The sequence below is a fragment of the Pelophylax lessonae genome, assembly GCF_965119305.1.
Source record: "Pelophylax lessonae genome assembly, chromosome: 4".
Classification (NCBI taxonomy): Eukaryota; Metazoa; Chordata; class Amphibia; order Anura; family Ranidae; genus Pelophylax; species Pelophylax lessonae.
Window position 1 is genome coordinate 97,701,457 of NC_138771.1, and position 19,875 is coordinate 97,721,331.

Sequence of the window (19,875 nt, forward strand, 5' to 3'; positions counted from 1 at the left end):
TTCTCCAGCTTTTCCCCGTTAAAATATGAATTGGTCCTGGTTTAGAATGAAGTGCACATCAGCAATATTTTATTTTAGCTTGTAAACAGGGCAATATTTCTACTGTACCTATGGGTAGATCTTGACATGCTTGTAAATATTAGGATTAAAACATTTACGACATGATTAGGCACAAAGAGGACAAAGAGGACCCAGGGTTTGCGGCTGAACTGGGCCCCTGGCTTTGGTTTGGTCTTATGGGTTGAAGTCCTAAAGTAGTGCAAGGAACACTTCTTGGTAGATAGGGGGGTGGAGTCTTACAAACTTCAGTACTAAGCTTTTTTTGCTGAGATAGAAAGAAGATCACCCACATGACATCCTTTATTAGGGTGTCCAATGCAGCTCCAAAGAGATACTGATCCTGACATGCGCGTCTTCTGCTTTCTGCATGTTTAATCCATAGACCACCATTTCAACCAGAGTCCTCCGCATGTTCACTGATAGGAGACTCATTGCAGAAATAAGACTGAAGAAAGCCTCTAAATTGTCTACACAATAATGTACGGTCGTTGTCACAAGCTCTACATATTCTATGTATAGGTTATAAAAGTGAATGGAAATTGGGTCCCTTTTAATTAGTTTATTCCATTCCCCTAATGTTTAACAGAAACAGCAATGAAAAGTTGCAATGCAGTGCCTACCAGATTTAGGTTCTTAAAAGAATATGAAATGTTAATCTATGGGATCCCTAAACGCTGGTGCACCCTCTAAAGGAGTCATCAACACTTCATGAAGATGTAATACTGCCATTGGAAACAGCCTATTTCCTAATAAAGAACTCCTCAACAGATATTGTGATGCCAAATATTTGGGGAGGTATGAATAGTTTATCATCTTCGCATTTTCCTAATAGGACGTCTTAAAGTAGGGTGTCTTGAAAAGTGTTTGACTTCTTAGGGCCTCTAGGGGATCCCAGACTAGTAAAATCACTAGCAGAAGCTACATGCTGTAGCTTTCATTTTTAAGATGGCACACAACGTATCAATAAAAGCTGAAATGGAAGATGCATGTGATCCCTCAAGGACAATATCATCTGACAAGTATTTTTGAGGATCTTCACCAGATATAGCCTCCACAGCAGAAGACTCGGAGGCTGCTAAAGCTATGGGCAGATTAGATGATTCTGGAGGGGAAGGCTTTAGGTATGTTTAGAGCCTCTATGGTTAGAGTCAGCAATCATAGTTGCAATTGGCCCACAAAATCCTGCATAACTGCAGTGAAATCTTGCAGGAATAAGGCCAAGGAAGGGGTCATACCCACCAGATCCATGGCAAACTCCCAGGAATGTAGGACAACATTCCAGGCTGCCTGTGTCGGGTACTTGAGATGGAACACTGTAACCTCTGGAACTGTTAGTAGAAGGACCTGATTAAGCAGGACTTGTGTTTAGAGGGCAAAAAGCTGCACTGTTTGGCAGGGAGAATTCATTCAGAAAACCAGGTAAAACCCTGGGTAATCCTGAACCAGCTGCTAAGAGCAGGAGAGGTTGAAACACCTGGAGAAGACCAGATACTGTAGGCAACAACAAAGACTTCAGAGACAAGGTGACCCCAGAGGCTGTGCAAAGGTTCTAGACCTGGAAGGGTTACTAGCACAGTACACAAAGGTCTGGAAAGCAGCACAATGCATAGCTCAGTGCCTGAAAGGTCACATTCTGGACAAGACCCACAGTCATCTGGTCCAGTAGGGTCTGGGTAATGCTTCCAAAGCTATTGCTGAGGATACAACAATCCAAATAGATGCATAAGAAGACAAGCTCAAGCACTCTTGAATAAAAAAAATAATAATACAGCACTGCCCCCTTCACATCCCCCCACAGCACAGCCCCCTTCACATCCACCCCACAGCACTGTCCCCTTCACATTCCCCCACAGCACTGTCCCCTTTACATTCCCGCACAGCACAGCCCCCTTCACATTCCTTCCACAGCACAGCCTCCTTCACATCCCCCCACAGCACTGTCTCCCTTCACACCCCCCCACAGCACTGCCCCTTCACATCCCCCCACAGCAGTGCCCCCTTCACATTCCCCCACAGCCCTGTCTCCCTTCACATTCCCCCCACAGCACTGTCCCCTTCACATCCCCCCCACAGCACTGCCCCCCTCACATATCACCCCCAAAGCACTGCCCCTTTCACACCCCCCCCACAGCATTGCCCCTTTCACCCCCCCCCCCACAGCACTGCCCCTTTCACATACCCCCCACAATATTGTCCCCCTTCACATACCTCCCACAGCACTGTCCCCTTCACATCCCCCCACAGCACTGCCCCCTTCACATCCCCCCACAGCACTGCCCCCTCCACATCCCCCCACAGCCCTGTCTCCCTTCACATTCCCCCCACAGCACTGCCCCCTTCACATCCCCCCACAGCCATGTCTCCCTTCACATTCCCCCCACAGCACTGTTCCCTTCATATTCCCCCCCCCCCACAGCACTGCCCCCCTCACATATCACCCAAAAAAGCACTGCCCCTTTCACACCCCCCCCCACAGCATTGCCCCTTTCACATCCCCCCCACAGCACTGCCCCTTTCACATACCCCCCACAATATTGTCCCCCTTCACATACCTCCCACAGCACTGCCCCCTTTACATGACCCTGCTCCCCATCCTTCACAAGTTCACAGCCATGTCCTTTCCTCCCTGCACTCTCCTACCTTACACAGAGTGGAGAGGAGGAGGTGGGACAATCCTGAACTGAAGGCAGAGACACAGCAGCACTGGATGGGGTGGGGGAGCTGCCGGGTTAACCTTTCATATAAACAAGCGGGTGATTGGTTGCTAGAACCGCCTCCTAGCAGCCAATCAGCTCCTGGCTAATGTGAAAAGTTCATTCAGGCAACTTCCCCAGTCCAGAATTGTCCCGTCCGTCTTATGAGATTGCTGTTGAGCAATGTCTGCTGTTTCCGACCTTCCGGAAACAGCAGGTAGCAGTGGCCATCTTAGATTATAAGCTCTAACGAGCGGGGCCCTCTGATTCCTACTGTATTAAAGTGTATTGTATTTGTACTGTCTACCCTCAAGTTGTAAAGCGCTGCGTAAACTGTCGGCGCTATATAAATCCTATATAATAATAATAATAATAATGTGGCCAAACGCTGCGGAACCCCAATTTTGTTCTCACCACTTGGGAAATGCTGCCCTAGAAAACCAGCAAGACTGAGGCATGCTGGGAGTAGGAGGGGTTATACCAGGCTGTTCAAATCCTCCTGCAGGCGGCAGTATAACCCAAATGTCTCGGAATCCTGTGTCCCTCAATGAACAAGAAAGAAAATACATTTAATGATGTATTATTAATGATTATAGAGCTGAATCATTGTGTTCCTTTAATATCTGCCTGGAGCTAAAAAAATGGGCAGTTTTTAAAGCGGAGTTCCACCTGTTTTCGTGTTTATTAAAAGTCAGCAGCTACAAAAAGTGTAGCTGCTGACTTTTAATAAACACACTCACCTGTCCCACGGTCCAGCGATGCGGCCGGCATGAGCCATGGTTCTCTCCCTCTTCTCCCTGCGGCACCGGCATCTCTAGTGTGCGGCTTCACAGCTTGTGGCTTCACAGCCGGGTGCGCACTGCGCATGCGCGAGCCACGCTATGCGTCCTGAGTGGACGGGCAATCTTCTGGGACCTGTGACGTGTCCCAGTAGATTGCAGGGAGAGAAGGGGAGAGGAGAACTTCCGCTCAAGCCGCCTAGGCGGTCCGAGCGGAAGCGGGTGCCTGTCAAATCTAGGTACCCGCTCTCCCCCCCCCCTAATGTGGCATGTCAGGGGGTCAGGAGGCCTGAAAGAGGAAGTTCCATTTTTGGATGAAACTCCGCTTAAAATTTTTTTTTTTAATAAAAATAAAGGTAATGTATTAACTTTCATCTTTGTTATAGGCAAACAATGTTTTACTCTAAACCAAATCTCTATTCCTATATCACTGTATCAGAGTTACTGGCTGATGTATACATGTTATAACTCCAGCACTATTTAATTATTTACTCTGCCCTATGAAATCATTGATCCGTTAGCTCAATGAGTCATCCTGGGCTGAAAGGTTGTACACATAACGACATAAAGCTCCTTAATAATGCTGTACCTAAAATACGAATGCTAAAATAATAATGGTGCTAATATACACTACATACATTAGTAGAAGAATATTGAACCATTTTTATTTCATAATATCTCAAAAAGGTAACGCCAACAAATAAACATTTTCCCAACAAATACAGCCATGCCAGACACTTGAAGAATCCCTTATCTGGCCACTATCAGACTTCTCAGGAATGCCATCAGCCAGAATATTTGTATTGACTCAATACTGGTCTCCCTTGTTGGGTTTGTTAGGGGAAAAAGCAATAACACTTTATCTGGTTTCAGTTAAGAAAAAGAGAGTGTACACTAAAGATTGCTTTGTGTGCTTCAGTGATAGGATTTAAAAGAACTAGGTTGTTAAAGCAGTGACCAGATGTACAGAGATATAGAATAACCCCTTCTACAGCTTTTACTGATTTAAGACTTTGTCTTATTTTTCCAAAATAAGAAGCATAGGTTCTCTTTAGCGTATAAAGGTGTAAATAAGGTGCAACCATACTGGCCTCAATTACATCATACCTCATATGACTTTAGACTTTTTTTGGATCTGCGGATGAAGGTCAATGAAGGTAGAAGGATCACCTAAAGCAGGGATATGCAAACGGTGGCCCTCCGGATGTTGCAGAACTACATGTCCCATGAGGTATAGCAAGACTCTGATAGCCACAAGCATGACACCCAGAGGCAGAGGCATGATGGGACTTGTAGTTTTTCAACAGCTGGAGGGCCACAGTTTGCATATCCCTGACCTTAAGCATTTGGACAGACCCTGAAAAGGTGACCTGGAGTAACTACTCACAACATATACAGCACAGAGGTACAAGATGTACCTGCACCCAGAACAGTTCTAACTATACTAAATGTAAAATCTTCTAGTTCTGGGTTCATATCTTATGCAATACTAAAAAATCAGAAAATGTTTTCCTATAACATAACTGCTTTACACTTTACAACTCAGAGAAAAAGCATTATTACTGATTGCACTATATAAGACATTAGAGGGTGAGCACAAAATAATTCTCATAAATAATTGGGGATTTTTTAAAATACATACAATATTACAATTCTATATACTTTTACACATTTTTATATAAACTGCATTGGGAAGTATAAACAATTCCAAACGAAATACATTTTACTTCCAAGGGCTCTTGCATACCTAAGAACTCCAAGTTTTTAGGCATTAATGTTTTTTTTTTTTTAATGACCTAAATGCGGCCTATTGTTTTTAATGGGCATGTGCACACCGCTGCATAAACTTGCACTGCGTAAAGATCATTCCATGGAAAAAAAAACTAGAATCTGTGTTGCTTGTCAGTGTTTTGAGTTCAATACTTTTTATTGTTTTCACAGGATTGCACACAAGCTTGTCAATATTGTCAGAATTTTACATGAGTTTCCACAACCCCTTGGTTTAATAAAGCTAGAAGAATTTTTACGTGTGTGTACATGCATTTAAAGCGGAGTTCCACCCAGGGAAAGTTTTTTTTTATAAAAATACTCTCGGGACAGTCAGGGCTAGTGCATTCCACAATGGCTAGCCTCTGATCTGTACCGGGTTGCACTTACCTTTTAGAAGAAATACTTACCTTGAAAATGTATTGTCCAGCGCTGCCATCTCAGGTGTGGGCAGCTTGAAGCCAGAGCATCCTCTTCTGTGTCCTCTTCCGTCTTCTTCGGTCCCGCGATGCACTGCACCGGCCCCGCCGTCACGTCCGGTGCCGCAGCGTCATCCCTGCACAGCTTCTGGGCATGCCCAGAAGCTGTTTAGCAAGGTATGACGGCGCCTGCACCGGAACAGACGTCGGGGCCGCTGCAGGCGCATTGATTCCTGGGAGCGATGACGTTCAGCTCCCAGGAATGATTGCATGCCAGGAAGTGACGAATCGCCGTGGCCGCCGAGGGGAGGAAGAGGAAGTAAGGTAAGTATATTTTCTTCTAAACATGGTAAGTAAAAAAAAAAAAAAAATAAATTGTGATTACCCATTTGTTTTTCAGGTGACCAGGAGCAAGAAGATGGAGGTAAGTATAATTTTGGAGTGGAACTCCGCTTTAAGCATGTACCATGCAGCCCATCATCTCATTTTTACGCCAGGAATACCTGATGTTGATACACCAGTACCGTGTTCAAGAACCCTTTAGGTAGACCTGATCTGATAGTTCCATACACAGGTGGCCATAAACAGCCTTGGCCCACCGCTATTAGCGGGATACAGTTAAAGGGGCAGATGTCTCCCTGTCTGTCATTCCCAATATAACACCTACCAATTTATAACTAGTTTAACACTTGCTGTAATATATGAGGTAAACACAAAAGCTTATTCTAGTTAACAAATAGGTATGCCAAGAAGCTGTTTAGCAAGGTATGACGGCGCCTGCACCGGAACTGACGTCGGGGCCGGTGCAGGCGCAATGATTCCTGGGAGCGATGACGTTCAGCTCCCAGGAATGATTGCAAACCAGGAAGTGACGAATCACCGTGGCCGCCGAGGGGAGGAAGAGGAAGTAAGGTAAGTATATTTTCTTCTAAACATGGTAAGTAAAAAAAAAATAAATAAAAATTGCGATTATCCATTTGTTTTTCAGGTGACCCGGAGCAAGAAGATGGAGGTAAGTATAATTTTAGAGTTACAAAAGTCACAAAAGCTTATTCTAGTTAACAAATAGGTATGCATGACAGCATAATAAAAGCAAGAACAATACACAGTTATACAAAAACACACAATCCTTGAGAATAATGATCTGGTATGTGGAGGTACTCCTCCATTCTTCCTACCATTACAATAAAACCAAGTTGTCATCAACCAACCTAATGAGTTTTCATTATAAGCATAAAAAGCCAAAATAACCTGACTTGGTGGGCAAAGGTAATGCCATCGTATGCACTGCTAGTGGTAGCAATTTTGGGAAGGGATTAACCACTCAAAAGGTGTAATAATATTTTAAAACAGAGGAAATAAAACACAATGTTGTTTAGATGCCATTGCTGTTTGAATTTAGGAATTCCAATCTCTATTATTAAAGCTAACTAATGCTACCAGGTTTATCTTAACTTATCTTCCACAAATGGTTCCTAGACTGAAAGCTTATTGACTTGCCCTCTGGTGTCACATTTAAATCCTTGTATAAAGAAACACTCTGTCTCTTTGAGTCATTTCTATTGCATTTGGCAACAAAATGTCAGCCTTCTCTTTTAGAAAGCAAAGACAAATCAAACCACTTGAGAAAGAAAATCAGAGGTTCTCAAGGCAAAGCTCAGAACAATGATAAAGCTATTCATGTCATTCCAACATTTCAACTCTTCAATCACAGCACTATGAGAATTACCATACTTGGTGTACAATTTTATTCAACACTGTGAGCATTTCAAACTCTGATGCATTTATAAGCTATATGATTCATCAGCAGAACTACTAGAACATTGTGCAGACTACCTACACTCAAAAGTCAAAATGACCTACCAATCAAAATCCTCATCCATCTGATAAAAGTAGCTCAATGATAAAAATAATAGATCTATATTTACAGTCAAACAAGAAACATACATGTACATAGCATACAATAATGCGAGTCCACAATACGGCTCTGTACAGTGAGTCAGCATTCCACGCTTTCATAAGTACAAATTATTGCTTATTTATAGCTTTTTAAACCATTCAAATACAATGAACAAGTCTGGGAGTTTTGACAAAGAATTGGGAATCCACACTACCGTCGCTGACTTTTGTCTATGGGTAATAAATAATTCTACCCAAGTGCTTTCATATAATGAATATACAGTGAAAATTAAAAAAAAAAAGTATACATTCAGAGGAAACCATCAGAGGCATGGCTATAAATTATTCTGCATTGTGAACAATAGACACAGCTGCTGAATAGGAGGACATGACAATAGACTTCTTCCCAAGCAACTGTTTAGAACGTCAACAAAATCAGTGGGGGCTGGCAAGAGAAACTAGAAGAATACCCCATCAGCAAATTATCTGCAGCCCAAGGAAGTGACCTCTGCATATTACGACCAGGTTCCAGCACTTCACATACAGGTGCATCTCCAAAAATAAGAATATCATCACGAAGTTGATTTATTTCAGTAATTCAATTCAAAAAGTGAAACTCATATATTTTCTATACATGCGTTACACACAAAGTGATACATTTCAAGTGTTTCTTTCTTTTAATTTTGATTATTATGGCTTACAGCTAGTGAAAACCCAAAATTCAGTATCTCAGAAAATTAGAATATTACATGGAACCAATAAAAAAAAAAGGAATTTTAATACAGAAATTCTGGCTTACTGAAAAGGATGTCCATGTACAGTATAGTGTGCACTATACCAATATTTGGTCGGGGCTCCTTTTGCATTAATTACTGCATCAATGCGGCATGGCATGGAGGCAATCAACCTTTGACACTAGGGCTGCACGATATTGGGGAAAAAAGAACATTGCGATATTTCGTTTTCAACGATAAATATCGCGATATTTCTCTTTGTTTAATGCAGAAGACGGATTAGGCAGAGTTGGGGCTCACAGTTGTGGTAGGAGGTAGAAAAACACAGCCTGACGTGACATCTGTCCCACACGTTCCCTCTGCCGCCCTGGAGCTAGTTCTCTTGAAGGAGCGGCGAGCGCGGCACAGCAAACCAATCACGTGGTAGCGGCACAGGGAACCAATCAGATGTGCAGGCCTGCGTGATTGGTTAGCTGTGCAGCTGCTTACGGCGCGCTGCTCACCGCTGAACGTGTGGGACGGCTGCCAGCACTGTGAGTCCTCCTCCTCCCCCCGAGTCCCGACTTCTCCCTGCCTAATGGTAAATATTGCGTCTTCGGCAATATGAATATCACCCACGCCCGCAGAACGATATTCGATATCATATCATAAAACACAGTGGAACAACACCAGCAGGTAATATGGCTCCCCAAATCATCACTGACTGTGGAAACTTCACAATGGACCTCATGCAACTTGGATTCTGTGCATCTCCACTCTTCCCCTGGACTCAGGGACCTTGATTTTCAAATTAAATGTAAAATTTCCCACAGTCCGTGATAATTTGGGGAGCCATGTCACCTACTGGGGTTGGTCCACTGTGTTTTATCAAGTCCAAAGTCAGCGCAGCCCTTTAGCAATACATTCTAGAGCACTTCATGCTTTCCTCTGCTGACCAGCTTTATGGAGATGCTGATTTAGCTTTCCAGCAGGACTTGGCACCTGCCCACACTGCCAAAAATACCAATACTTGGTTTCATGATCATGGTATCACTGTGCTTGATTTGCCAGCAAACTCACCTGACCTAAACCCCATAGAGAATCTGTGGGGTATGGCCAAGAGGAAGAGGAGAGATATCAGACCCAATAATGCAGATGAGCTGGAGGCTGCTATCAAAGCAACCAGGGCTTCCATAACACCTCAGCGGTGCCACAGGCTGAACGCCTCCACGCAGCATTGATGCTCTAATTCATGCAAAAGGAGCCCCAACCATGTTTTGGTAATAGTATACTGCATACTATACTGTATGTAGACATACTTTTCAGTAAGCCAACATTTCTGTATTAAAAATCTTTTGTTTTTTTTTTGTTTTTTTATTGGTCTTATGTAATATTCAAATTTTCTGAGATACTGAATTTTGGTTTTTCACTAGCTGTAAGCCATAATCATCAAAATTAAAAGAAAGAAATGCTTGAAATATATCACTCTGTGTTGAATGTTTTTATATAAAATATATGAGTTTCACTTTTTGAATTGAATTACTTAAATAAATAACTTATTTATGATATTCTATTTTTTTTTCTTTTAGATGCACCTGTATATGCCCATCTAAACCTTCTACTGGAATGCTCAGAGTATATAAAATAAATGAACATTAAAAATTTTTTCTGCTGATAAATGAAAGTTGCTTTAAGGATGTATAACTAGGAATCTAGATGGCTGATTTTCAAGGTAACACAATATTTTGAAATCTAAGGCCGGCCATAGACAGAGCGATTTTCATTGAAAGAAAATCACTAGATTCCCACATCAAAACAGTCAAGTTGATGACTATGGGGGGGGAGCTGTCCCCCGCGGGGAGAACACGTTGATTATTGCTAGCAGCTATAACAGCCACTAGCAATAATCACTTGTAAAATCTGACAGGCTGCTGGTACCCAAGTTGATCAATCAATCAACTTGGGTACACTCAGTCTACCCATACATGGTTCTTCTAACTGTCTATGGCCGGCTTACCCTATGCTGGTCTTACACCTGTAGAATTTTGTTCAAGTGTTCAGATGGAAAAGTATAAAAATTGCTCATTCAACCATCTAATGGTGCCTTCAAGGACTCAACTAATTTCAAAGATTTTTCGTTCAAGTACCATGTTACTACCATGCCATCCACAGCTTAGCCCCCAGCTACATCACTAGCCTAGTCTCAAAATACCAACCTAATCGCTCTCTTCGTTCCTCTCAAAACCTCCTGCTCTCTAGCTCCCTCGTCACCTCCTCCCCATGCTCGCCTCCAGGACTTTACCAGAGCCTCTCCAATCCTATGGAACTCCTTACCCTTATCTGTCCGATTATCTCCTACTCTATTAGCTTTTAGGTGATCTATGAAAACCCACCTCTTCAGAGAAGCCTATCCAACCCACACCTAACAACTATACCTCCATTTTCTCAATCAGCCCATCCCCCGCGGTTATTCCCTATTGTTTCACTTGACCCCCCCCCCCTTCTAGATTGTAAGCTCTAACGAGCAGGGCCCTCTAATTCCTCCTGTATTGAATTGTATTGTAACTGTATTGTCTTCCCTCACATTTTGCTTGCTCTGGTTAAAACAGATTACCAAATAATTCCCTTTAACTATTAGGTAATTGAATTAACATTTTGAAAACGAGTTTTTAAAAAAATAATTCTACAGGTATAAGTCCAGCTTTACAGTTGCCTAATTATCTTTTATTCTCTTTAGCAGCTCATCCCCCACAGTTATTACCTTTTGTATCACTTGACCCTCCCTCTTAGATTGTAAGCTCTAAGGAACACGGCCCTCCAAATTCCTCCTGTATAGTATTGTATTGTAACTGTACTGTCTGCCCTAACATTGTAAAGCACTGCACAAACAGTTGGCGCTATATAAATCCTGTATAATAATAATAATAATTATGACACAAATCTGCACATATTGAGAAGTTCATGGATCTCAGTGCCGGAATTCTGCAGCCCTGAATCATAACAATGTCTATTATTTCGTCTTTTGCTGACCTAGAAAATTTTTGAAGACAATGCTCTGGGGGGATTTATATACAGTCAGTTACTGACAGAACCAGATCTCTGCCCAATTCAAGTCTGGGTATCTTTTAATTATCCCAGGATGTATTTTAGGATTTCTATCTTTTGTTACCACTGCTCCTGTCCTGGAAAGCGGATTACGGCAGATATGCAAAAAATCTCAATTACAAGGGTTTATCATCATGCTACAATCTTTTTTACTGACTAACTAATGCACATCAAAGGGTTGTTCACATCGGATCTAACTATAAACACTTGAAGTACGCTGTTTGATTTCACATGATCCCATGCACTTACAGCTGTACGGAGATAAAATTTTAAATGTCTTTATTCGATGCACTTGAATTGGTAACTACAGATCAGTGTTTCCAAAATTACAGCTTGCAGGATATTGTTAAAACACACTGAAACACATTGCTCTGGTCCACCATTGACATAAATGGATCTTTAAAGTAGCTTGCAAATTGCTTCTGTCACACATCTGGTGTGAATGAGTCCTAAGAAGTGGTAGAGAGGATGTTTGGTATTGGAGTGGTGCTAATTAGGAGCAGCAGAGAGGGGGACTTAAGAATCAAGCTGTGATCTTACAGAAACTCTGTCCTATATAATAGAACAACCAAGAAGTGCAAAAAAAAAAAAATTAATTTCTCTATCTGACCAAAATGGAGGAAGATCAAGGATATCATCCAATGGCCATTATCAGAAGGAAGTGCACAGCAAAAGGAGATTTTGACATTCCCACATATTGAGATACACAGAATAAACAAAAGATAAGCAATGCCAAGATTTACATACTACTTATAGCCCAACTGCCACGCTGACCATCTGAGGTCAATAAATTCTTTATAATTGACCAGGAATAGGTATGCATAAAAATAAAGTCAGTGTGCTCAAAATTTCACAATTCAGAAAGCTCTGAAGACTTTGGATCAACAGGACAACAAAGTGACTGGTATTTCCATAATTATAGGTCACCAATGGCCACCTCCATATTGCTTCCAGTACAGGTTTCCTTTACATCCATTATTAATTGATTATGTTCATTTGCATAAGATATACTCAGTCATATAGTAATAAGTCCATTTAAAGTAGAATAGGCAAAACTTGTTTATAAGAGCCCTTTCACACTAAAATCTGCCCATAAAACTCTAGGCGTTTTTCAGGTGCTTTTCAGACGTTAGTGGTGCGCTTTTTATATTGACACGTGATTTAAAAACCGCTTCAAGAACCATTTTGAGGCGCCTCTGAAGCGCTTTTCGAGTGCTTTTGAGGCGCTTCCCATTCATATAAATGGAGAGGGGCGTTTTTGAGGGTGCTTTTTTTAGCGCTCCAAACATGCTCCAAAGATGCCGCTTGGAGGATTTTTTTTTTACTGCCCTGCCAGGACACCGCCCCAGTGTAAAAGCATTCATTGATTTCAAATAGGTTTTTGTGAGCTTTTCAAGCACTTTTTTTTAGCATCAACGCACTTGAAAAGTACCTCGGCGTTAAAGGGCTCTAACTCCTGTAAGTTTATTTTTTGCCATCTGTGTCTAATTGGGGGGCTTTGCCTTCACTTCCTGTCCCATAGTGAAAACAGGAAGTGAGAGGAAATCCCTGCAAATTAAGAGAATCCATTGGGGACCCCAGGTCACCAGAACTAGTGTTCCCATTGAAGAATTTCCCCTCTTTTGACTTTTCTGGGGACAACTCAAAATGAATTCCCACTTGTGGAGTATGTAGTCCTGTTTTGTCTCATGGTCACACTGGCAAGCCCATGAAAACACACCACTATAAGGTAGATTTGGGTAAATGGTAGAGCTGACTGTCAGAGAAAACCTGCTGCACCAAGATAAACTCATGCAAAAGGGAAAACCATCCAAAAGGAACTATGCCATAATTGGTGCAATCAATCTGGTACACTTGCAATTTTGAGTCTATACAAGCTTCGAACTATTACCATGATACACAAATTAATAGGAGCGATAAAAACCACAGTAATCACCATATTTTTCTTTGTTCGCTCTCCGTCACTTCACTGGAGTAGTGTGGCCTAGCCTGGGTTAACAGAAAGAGCACTTCTGCTGCATGACTGCACAGAGAAGTCTTAGAAGAGTCTGGGAGGAATCTTGGCCTTTGGGGACCTGCTGGGAGCAGGAGATAAGGTTCTAAGGGACAACCAAAAAGGGGTCTGCTCACTTTCCAATCTGTGCATTCCTACGGAACAATCCCTGGCAATCACTCTTTTGCAGAGGAGAAACATGAAAGATTTGGTTAAAGAATCAGGGTCATCTGCTCTTTATCAGAGGGGGAAGCCTCGCACTGGCCAGTTTCTAACCTTTTAACCCAATGCAGCCTTCATTTGCACTGGGATAAAGACATTCCTGTGTGAAGTGCAACCTCCAGTTTCCACTTCTTAATCTTTAGAAACCTAGCCCCCATCGTCTTGTGTGTTCAGGCCCTAAGACCAGTGCATAGGCTAAAGCTCTGTGCTTCTCCAAATGCAAAAATATCTGCATTGAGATCCTAAAGCTAATAGTAATCTCGCTTGTCAAAGCTCTGGCCAGGCACAGAAAAAGAACATCCTTGCCCCCTGCTGCTGCCACTGACTAAGATAGCACTTGCTCTTTGACTAGAAAGAATACCCATTTAATGCCTATTCTCCACCTGTTTAATATGTATAGATCCCTTTAGCTATACTGGTAAGTCATCTGGGTTTCCAGAAGCTAACATAAAAACAAACCAAGCAGACGTAGACTAAATCACTGTATTCTTTTCTAAATATCTAAACCCTGTCTACACTATTAATTCTGTTGCACAATGTTTGTGGGAAAAAAAAGTTCTTTGAGAATTGGTGCTTTAGGTTTAACTTCCCTGGTTACAGTGGAATCAGAGAATCTGCATAAATTAGCTTATAAAAGCTTTGTTCCAACCAGTGATTCACCATACAAAAATTAGGCTGGCAAGTAGATGAATTTCGAGAATAGAAGGACACATGCTGATAAAGCAATCACTGCCATTCGCCCATTTTTTTAAGCTTTTGTGCTAGGACAAATTTGACCTCCAACACCAATTGCCATAGTCATGTGTATTTATCTAGAAGATGTTCATTTAAGACATTCGGCTCTTTGCAGTTGTCTCTAGGAGACTTCGAAGAAAAGTTTACACGGGGCAAACAAAATGAAAAATGCCTCAAGGCTGAGCACACACGGCCCCTTTTCTCCTATTTACCATTTTATCCCATGTGAAAAAGGCTTTGGGATATTCTCAGAGCTACCCACTGATATCTCTATTAGTGGAAGTGATTAACAGCGCATTTGATATTCAAAGCAGTGTGTTATTTCCATACAGTGCGCCATTATCATTTTCAATGCTAATTTATTTATCTGCTTACACACAGTGCCACGTTTTGCCCTGCATTGTACTTATATTGTGGGAGAGGCTAGACTCATTAAGCCATCAGATGCCTGTAGAAACTGAAGATGCTGTCTGTTCTCATGGATGGGGTATTCTCTGTTGCCTAATCTTGGCAATGTGCAAATGGCATCATATTCTGTGTCCAATTCTCACAGACAACATTTATTGCAGCTAATTCCTCTTGTGTTTTTCCAAACCAATAATAATACAACTGATTATCCACTTACCAGAAATCCCCTTCTGGGAGCCAATGTATCTCTTTTATTTATTTATTTTTTAATTTAAGAGCAAATATAGACAAAGAAAATCAATTGATGAACTACTGATTCTATCTAGGGAACAATGGAAATATATTTACATATACTGTATGTATAAGAATGAAAATAATTGCCCATTTTACCTCTATTAAAGCATCTGCAGCTAGATTCATAAGGTTTTGAACCGTGCTTCTAAATGGGACTGCAACCTCTTGGTAAACAGTAATGCGCAACATCTACTTGGGAACATTAAGACCCCGTTCACACTGGGGCGATCCGACTTGCCGGTGCGACCTCACAGGTCGCGGCGCACAGCTCGCACCGCGACCTCAGAGCGGCCGGCATGGACTTCATAACATTGAAGTCAATGCAGGTCACTCCAGGTCGCCCCAAAGAAGCTCTGGGCCCTTTTTCTAAGTTGGAGCGACTTGTGTCGCTCCTATTAGAACGGGTCCACAGCTTCTCTATGGCAGGCGACCTATGGCGACCTGTCAGGCGACCAGGTCGCCTGACAGGTCGCCCCAGTGTGAGCGGGGTCTAAAGATGAACTCCAGGAATGAGACAAAATCTACCTATGCCCCTACCCCCACTCCCCACACTACAAGGTATAAATCCTCATCTAGGGGTGCCAGAATAAAGTGTATTACTTGCCTCTAAACCTGGCTCTGGCAGGGTCCCTCAAACCATGCAACCGGTTCCATAGACTAAATAAGCATTTAATCCTTGTAATGCCTGGGGAGCTCACTGCAAGGGTACATTTGTCTCATTCCTAGAGTTCAGATTTAATTTGGTTGTAAAGGCAAGTTATCATATATTCATGAATAAACTGTTAAATGTGCTGGCAAACACAATCCATATTTGTAATTGTGAAAAAAAAAGTTTTTTCTCTGTATTCAGAGCTTCAATGTGCAGGTTGTGTGATTGCTTTACCTTAATTAGCAGATCAGGGACCTGCAGGTGGGCATTTCCATATTGGAAATGCCGCCGATTATCAGCATTGTAACGAGTATCAGCAGCATAACGTCCCTTTCCCAGGGGACCTGCATGCATTCACAGCAAGGCTGGTACCTGGACCCACTGTCAAACAGTGGAGGGATGGGCGGGGTGGGGCGTGGGCACACACAGGCCATGGAAAATATAGGCAGGTTGTGCACTTGCACGGCCTGCCTGTATCTGAGTACAGAATGACGGAGGATGCAAACTGACCACACTAACACGGATCGGCTAGCGTGGTCAATTTTCAACCTCAAATTGGGGAACTGGAAGTATCAACCAGGCAATCCAGAAGTATAAATTGACAGAATAACATATTATTAAAAAAGCACTGCTAAAAAACATAAAGAGACAGATATAATATATTTGATTTTTGGGTTTACAAACACTCTAAATGATTAGGATTCCAGCAACTAGAGAGTTAGCAGGATAGCTCGGTGTAGAAAAAAAATCACTGCAGTCTTGTAATCCCGGCACCCCTGCCAGACAGTAGAACCAATGACCTCATTTTTCTACACTGCCATTACGCAATACAGCTTGGTGATAGACACACCTCTGAGCTAACTGAACAGTGAAGAAACAATACATTGATAAGGTAATCCCTGTTCTCTCCACCAATTTAAGCATGTGCAGAGTGCTAAGCTGGCCATAGACAGTTTTTTTTCTCATTGTCTACGCAGCTAAAAAAAAAAAAAAAAAACAAGTTGGAAGGAAGGAAATGTCTTCCCCCCAGCCAAGTGATCGATAAAAGTTTTCCAGCATGACCCTTCCACAGACGTTGATCAAACTATCGACTTCTGTTGAGCAAGGGCGGCCACACACTATTGAAGGCCACATACTATTAAAATTCAGGGACCAACCAAAGTCATGGTGACCTTCCATATTCCAAATGAAATATTGAGGTATAAGATATTACAAGAAGCTAATATAAAGACAAATTTAAATAGCAGTGTTTAAAAATAAATTTAATAACATTTGATGAAGACATACCTAGATCTTAAGAGTGATTTTTTTTTATATCTCAGAATAACTGATGCCTACTCAACCAGAACCGAATATCCCACAGTAGTGGGCCAGATACCTTTCAGCACTAAGGGCTGGTTCCCACCACAATTTCTGCCTTATGGATGTGTTTCTGATAGGGCTTTGATGCATTCCAGCGCATTTTTGATGCGTTCCAGTGTGTTTTCCCCTCTATTTTTTCTTCAACTCCATTGAGGACAATTGAGGACATGTGCGTTCCGGTGCATTTTTTATGTGTTTTTCCACGTTCCAAATGCGTTCCATACAGAAAAAATTTAACTGTTCTACTTTTGTTGACTGCACTGGAACACATTGCACTGGTGTGAACTAAGGACATTGGATTCCACGATAAACACTGTCCATGCCTTTTTGATGCAGAATAAAAATGCACTGGACTGCATCTATTGTGAACCAGCCATAAAATCAGAAAAGACAAGCTGATCCAAAGCTTTACTGCGCAGTATGGCACCACATGCTGTACTGCCCATAATTATATTTTTATATCATTGCTTTGAGTTTTGCACCAATAAAATGTTCCAACATCACCATTAAATTCAATTTTGAGAGAAGGGTATGTAGGAACAGGTAAAAAGCTGTACACACAATATGAAGCAATACACAGCAAAGGAATGAGAATTGCTTTTCTTTGATTTTGAAATCATACCTACTGTTTATAGCTAACCATAATAGTGAATGTGAAAAGCGAGATCTTATCAGGAACAAATATGAAATAGTAGGAAACAAGCTTGCCTTGAAAACAGGGGCTAATGGAAAAATCAATTGGTTCACAGCCTGGCTTTTACAACCGCAGATAAATGTTTAATCCTTAAGGGTACTCTATACACAGGTGTCATATGGGAGAAACCCATTACGCTCCAGAAAACTGAATGAAAGGGATTCCATGTGGCATATCACACATGCTCTGGACTGTAAGGTCAGGCAATCAAAGAAAACAGTATTTGGAACATAAATGTAAAGGATCGATGCAGCCCTTCTGTCATTTAAAATGACTGTTTTTTTTTTTTTTAACGCTTAATGTGTAATCAGGTTGAGCATAGATCTGCGTGAAACACACGAGGCCTGGTACATCATTGTCATGTGATCCCACTGAGCTGGCGATATTATGCAAAGGTATCAGCAGTCACGTTCGTACCCTGTGGATCTGGCTTTAATGTATTTGACATGCTTTGTTCCTTACTGGGAAAGTCTCCATCTAGTAGTAAATTGATGGACTCTAGTGTAAAATAAATAAATAAATCAAACTGGAGTTGATTGCTCTGTGTGCTCACACATCTCATTAAAAAAGGAATTTCATTCAAAGACAAAATAAAAAAAAAAGCAATTTGTACACCTGGCCCACATCTAATATATTAAAAATGCATTGGCTTTATCATTTAATTTTCTCATTCCATGTTTCAACGCAGCTGCCATCACATGATTTCAATGAATGGACTTAAACATGGCTGTCTTCTTGATCACAAGTTTGGGTTGATGGTAGCCCTTTTTACACACTCTCCTGTCATTTGGTTTATTTATTAATAAAACACTATTCTGGAGACAATTTAAATCCTAAAGGAAAGCTTAGGAATATCAGAAAAGAGAATATCCTATTTGATGCTTGGCTAAATTGTTCAGGAACAACATACTCAACAAGGTTCTTGGAAGTAGCCCATGTATTCAGATGAAGGAAAAATTTCAAAAAAGCTTATTAACTTCTGCAAGGCGGCTCTCACACAGCAAGACTTCCTTGAATGGGCATTCAACAGTAGCTTAAACCATAGAAATTCAGAAAGGAGCACCAGACCAAAACCAGATGAAAAAGTCCAAGATCATTTTAATTGTTGGTGTAAAAAAAAGTCTTTAAAAAACAGCCAACACCAACCCCGAAACATGTTGTTTTTTAACGACTTATTTACCAATAAGTAAAATTAGCTTTTTGTATTTCTATAGTTTAAATTGTTCAATAATTCATTCATGCAACAAACAGTAAATCGGCATTGAATACAAAAACTTACTTGCTACAGAAAGGTGAGCCTTTTGACTTAACATGGCACCATATTTGTTCATAGCCAAACACTGGTAATATCCTTCATCAGAAAATTCTCCTTTCTTTCCCTCTACTTCCTGGATGTACAAGGAACCATTCTTCAAAGTCGAGATCCTTTCATTCTCAAAAATCTTTACACCATTTTTTATCCATGTCAAAGCAATGGGAGGTTCTCCGTGAGCTTGACAATCTAAAACCGCGGCATCTTTTCGTGACACTATTGTATCCACAGGTTCTTTTACAAACAAAAGATCAGTAAAACACCAACATCCTGCCAAGGGAAAAAGAGAAAACTTTGTCACTATAAATTATAGTATAAATAGTAAATATGTAAGGAAGAAAATTATATGAAAGAGCTAAAAAGGTGCATAGCTAAACCACAGGACCTGATGCAAGATGCTAAATATTCTGTTGTGAAATGTTTTTGTTTTCTTTTTGGCAAAAAAAATTGTATTTCTGTTAAGCTAATCTTGTCATCCAGGCACCCTTGTCAGGCAGCATAGACAGGTCATCCACCTCTCTGTAGATTACAAAAAAGTTAAAGCAAATATAAGATGGCCTAACCCACTACTAAAACCATATGGTGGTCAGCACCCTAGATGCCCCCTATACCATGGTGCTCAAGTATGCAAATATCAACAAAGCTTCCCTGGTGGAGAGCCTACAAAGCATCTTTGTGGGACCTTCACTGTGATAATCAGCCTCACTGGCTAATACAGAAGCCTAGGAAGAGGGCATGGGGCCCAGGGAAACTGGGTTATTATTTGCTCAA

General features: G+C 41.4%; 1 protein-coding gene across 1 annotated transcript in view; it reads right to left on the reverse strand.

Moving 5' to 3' along the window:
• PRTG (protogenin) overlaps positions 1–19,875 on the reverse strand; it is a 190,024-nt gene that overhangs the window by 155,840 nt on the left and 14,309 nt on the right. The window contains exon 2 of the mRNA XM_082255973.1: positions 19,072–19,374. Coding sequence (XP_082112099.1) covers positions 19,072–19,374 — 303 coding nt within the window. The remainder of the gene's footprint in view (positions 1–19,071; positions 19,375–19,875) is intronic.